Genomic DNA, 5,000 nt, shown 5'->3' on the forward strand with positions numbered 1-5,000 from the left:
TAATGGAACTTGTTTTGGTTAATCTTCCTTGAGTTGGTGAGAAGTGTGTCAAGATTCTGGTGCTGTGCTGTCAAACTGGATGAAATGGAACTTAATTTGACAGATAATGGAACTTGTTGGGGTTAATCTTCCTTGAGTTTGTGTAGAAAGTGTGTCAAGATTCTGGTGCTATGCTGTCAAACTGGATGAAATGGAACTTAATTTGACAGATAATGGAACTTGTTTGTGTAATCTTCCTTGAGTTTGTGTAGAGTGTGTCAAGAGTCTGGTGCTGTGCTGTCAAATTGGATGAAATGGAACTTAATTTGACACATAATGGAACTTGTTGGGGTTAATCTTCCTTGAGTTAGTGAGAAGTGTGTCAAGATTCTGGTGCTGTGCTGTCAAACTGAATGAAATGGAACTTAATTTGACAGATAATGGAACTTGTTGGGGTAAGCTCCCTTGAGTTTGTGTAGAAGTGTGTCAAGAGTCTGGTGCTGTGCTGTCAAATTAGATGAAATGGAACTTAATTTGACAGATAATGGAACTTGTTTGGTTAATCTTCCCTGAGTTTGTGTAGAAGTGTGTGTCAAGATTCTGGTGCTGTGCTGTCAAAATGGATGAAATGGAACTTAATTTGACAGATAATGGAACTTGTTTGGTTAATCTTCCCTGAGTTTGTGTAGAAGTGTGTGTCAAGATTCTGGTGCTATGCTGTCAAAATGGATGAAATGGAACTTAATTTGACAGATAATGGAACTTGTTGGGGTTAATCTTCCTTGAGTTAGTGTAGAAGTGTGTCAAGATTCTGGTGCTGTGCTGTCGATATGGATGAAATGGAACTTAATTTGACGCATAATGGAACTTGTTTGGTTAATCTCCCTTGAGTTTGTGTAGAGTGTGTCAAGATTCTGGTGCTATGCTGTCAAAATGGATGAAATGGAACTTAATTTGACGCATAATGGAACTTGTTTGGTTAATCTTCCTTGAGTTTGTGTAGAAGTGTGTCAAGAGTCTGGTGCTGTGCTGTCAAAATGGATGAAATGGTACTTAATTTGACGCATAATGGAACTTGTTTGGTTAATCTTCCTTGAGTTTGTGTAGAAGTGTGTGTCAAGATTCTGGTGCTATGCTGTTGATATGGATGAAATGGAACTTAATTTGACGCATAATGGAACTTGTTTGGTTAATCTTCCCTGAGTTTGTGTAGAAGTGTGTCAAGATTCTGGTGCTGTGCTGTCGATATGGATGAAATGGAACTTAATTTGACGCATAATGGAACTTGTTGGGGTTAATCTTCCTTGAGTTGGTGTAGAAGTGTGTCAAGATTCTGGTGCTGTGCTGTCAAATTGGATAAAATGGAACTTAATTTGACAGATAATGGAACTTCTTGGGGTAAGCTCCCTTGAGTTTGTGTAGAAGTGTGTCAAGAGTCTGGTGCTGTGCTGTCAAATTGGATGAAATGGAACTTAATTTGACAGATAATGGAACTTGTTTGGGTTAATCTTCCTTGAGTTGGTGAGAAGTGTGTCAAGATTCTGGTGCTGTGCTGTCGATATGGATGAAATGGAACTTAATTTGACAGATAATGGAACTTGTTGGGGTTAATCTTCCTTGAGTTTGTGTAGAAGTGTCGAGAGTCTGGTGCTGTGCTGTCAAATTGGATGAAATGGAACTTAATTTGACACATAATGGAACTTCTTGGGGTTAATCTTCCCTGAGTTTGTGTAGAAGTGTGTCAAGAGTCTGGTGCTATGCTGTCAAACTGGATGAAATGGAACTTAATTTGACAGATAATGGAACTTGTTGGGGTTAATCTTCCCTGAGTTGGTGAGAAGTGTGTCAAGAGTCTGGTGCTGTGCTGTCAAATTGGATGAAATGGAACTTGATTTGACGCATAATGGAACTTGTTTGGTTAATCTTCCTTGAGTTTGTGTAGAAGTGTGTCAAGATTCTGGTGCTATGCTGTCAAATTAGATGAAATGGAACTTAATTTGACACATAATGGAACTTAACCTTACCTTTCCTAAACCTAACCTAACCTAACTTAACTGAACCATTCCTAAACTTAACCAAACCTAACCTAACTTAACCTAACCTTCCCTAAACTTAACCTAACCTTCCCTAAACCTAACCTAACTTAACCTAACCTTCCCTAAACCTAACCTAACTTAACCTAACCTTCCCTAAACCTAACCTAACTTAACCTAACCTTCCCTAAACCTAACCTAACTTAACCTAACCTTCCCTAAACCTAACCTAACTTAACCTAACCTTCCCTAAACCTAACCTAACTTAACCTAACCTTTCCTAAACCTAACCTAACCTTCCCTAAACATAACTGACCTTAACCTAACCCATAACCCTCCCCCCACACCCACACCCACACCCACCGGTAGAAGTACAGCTCACACCCAGCACAGGCCAGGGCGAGGAGACAGCGGATGAAGAAGAAGACCAGCATCCTATTGGTCTGCAGGAGGGCGGCGTACAGCTTCCCGGGGACAGCGTGGAGCATAAGGTATGTGTAGGAGCGAAGAGCGTACTGCGGCGCGTACTCCCAGGTCTGAAGCCCTCGCCCATAGACCAGGTAGTGCGTCTGGGGGGAGAAACAAAGAAAGAAAGAAAGAAAGGAAGGAGGGTAAGAAGGATAAAGGAAGGGAGGAAGGAAGGAAGGAAGGGAGGCATGGGGAAGAAAGAGAAGGATAAGAAAGGAAGGAAAAGAAGGATTAGAAAGGAAGGAAGGGAGGAAGGAAGGAAGGAAGGGAGGCATGGAGAAGAAAGAGAAGGATTGGAGAGGGAGGAAGGAAAGTAGGGGGTGAGGAAGGAAGGGAGGGAGGAAGGAAGGGAGGAAGGAAGGAAGGAAGGAAGGAGAGAGAGATAGAGAGAGAGAGAGAGAGAGAGAGAGAGAGAGAGAGAGAGAGAGAGAGAGAGAGAGAGAGAGAGAGAGAGAGAGAAATATAGAGAGAGAGAGATAGAGACTTACAAAAACAAATATAACCAAAAAAATAAAAAAATAAATGAAAACAAAAACAAAATATGTCCGCACCCAAAATCAAATCAAGCAAAAAATAAACAAAAAATAAATAAAAACACACACATATAATTCTCTCTCTCTCTCTCTCTCTCTCTCTCTCTCTCTCTCTCTCTCACACACACACACACATACTCACAGGCTCCCAGTAGTTCTCTCACACACACACACACACACACACACACACACACACACACACACACACAGACTCACAGTCTCACAGTATTTCTCTCACACACACACACACACACACACACACATACTCACAGGCTCCCAGTAGTTCTCTCTCACACACACACACACACACACACACACACACACATACTCACAGGCCCCAGTAGTCTCTCTCTCTCACACACACACACACACACACACACTCACAGGCTCCCAGTAGTTCTCTCTCACACACACACACACACACACACACACACACACACACACACATACTCACAGGCTCCCAGTAGTTCTCTCACACACACACACACACACACACACACACATACTCACAGGCTCCCAGTAGTTCTCTCACACACACACACACACACACACACACATACTCACAGGCTCCCAGTAGTTCTCTCACACACACACACACACACACACACACATACTCACAGGCTCCCAGTAGTTAAACGCCTCATCACAGTCCGCCACAAGGGACCAGATAGCCGCGCAGAGCCTTGCCGAGAGCAGAGCCTTCAGAGCCGTGTACGAGGTGGGGCTCCAGGCCTGGCTATGGGCCCCCCCCGCACCCCCACCGCCCCCCTTGCCTGGCGCGGGTGGGCTGTCGCTTCTGCTCCCATCTTTGCGTCTGTGGAGAAGAAAAATTAACGAGAGAAAGGAAGGTTGGAAAATGTGGATGGTGTTTGAGTTAAGAGGAGGAGGAAGGAGGGAGGATTAAGTGGAGGAGGTAAGGGTGGAGGAGGAGGAAGAGGAGGTACAGGGAGGAGGAAAAACTAAGGGAGAGAAAGGAAGTTATGGATGGTGTTTGGAGGAACAGGAGGAGGAGGAGAATTAAGAGGAGGCATGGGGAAGAGGAGGTTAGAGGAGGAGGAGGTACAGGGAGGAGGAGGTACAGGGAGGAGTTGGAAAGTTTTGTTTAGTGGGCGCAACATCTGTGGTCATATGCTGGAGAGAGACAGAAGGGGAAGGAATTATAGGAGAAGGGAACAGACCCCAGGAGACGGGACACAACCCCCGATTAATACCTGGTACCCATTCACTGCTGGGGGGTGGACAGGGGCGTAGGGTATCGGAAAAGTTGGAAAGTTTCGTTTAGTTGGCGCAACATCTGTGGTCATATGCCAGAGAGAGAGACAGAAGGGGAAGGAATTATAGGAGAAGGGAACAGACCCCAGGAGATGGGACACAACCCCTGATTAATACCTGGTACCCATTCACTGCTGGGTGGACAGGGGCGTAGGGTATCGGAAAAGCCGCCCAAATTTTTCCAATCCGCCCAGGAATCGAACCCAGGCTCTCTCGGTTGTGCGCTGAGTGTGCTAACCACTGCACCACGAAGCCCCCCACAGAAATAACTAAATGGCTGACCTTCTAGTGCCTGTCATTCACCCACTGCCCCCCGTTGATAGATTTAAATTAACCTAACCCAATGTAACCCACTTAATAAAGGGCTTTGTCCCCCAACAAGCCCCTTAATAGCAGGCTTTGCCATCCTCAACCTCCCTTTCAATTTCCTGAGTCATCCATTACAAAAAAAATAAATCCACAATGTAATTACTGTTTTCACATAAGGTTTTGATGCCCTAGCCATGACCTTGGAGCCTTGGTAAAGTTCCGACCTTTCTCCACGCAAATGTCTCTCCCACGCAAACCCTTCCTCCCACCTATCTCTCCGTTTCTCTCTTATCTCTCCGTTTCTCCCTTATCTCTCCGTTTCTCTCCGTTTCTCTCTTATCTCTCCGGGTTCTCTCTTATCTCTCCCTCAGTCTCTCCAACGATATATTGCCCCTCCAATGACGGC

At 44.8% G+C, this 5,000-nt stretch overlaps 1 protein-coding gene across 1 annotated transcript in view; it reads right to left on the reverse strand.

The window, feature by feature from the left end:
• LOC126988584 (alpha-1,2-mannosyltransferase ALG9-like) overlaps window positions 1-5,000 on the reverse strand; it is a 10,046-nt gene that overhangs the window by 4,818 nt on the left and 228 nt on the right. Inside the window, exons 2-3 of the mRNA XM_050846915.1 lie at window positions 3,632-3,827; window positions 2,376-2,581 (exon numbers count right to left, since the gene is read on the reverse strand). Of these exons, the coding sequence (XP_050702872.1) occupies window positions 2,376-2,581; window positions 3,632-3,827 (402 nt within the window). The remainder of the gene's footprint in view (window positions 1-2,375; window positions 2,582-3,631; window positions 3,828-5,000) is intronic.

The sequence above is a fragment of the Eriocheir sinensis genome, chromosome 69 (assembly GCF_024679095.1).
Source record: "Eriocheir sinensis breed Jianghai 21 chromosome 69, ASM2467909v1, whole genome shotgun sequence".
NCBI classification, from domain to species: domain Eukaryota; kingdom Metazoa; phylum Arthropoda; class Malacostraca; order Decapoda; family Varunidae; genus Eriocheir; species Eriocheir sinensis.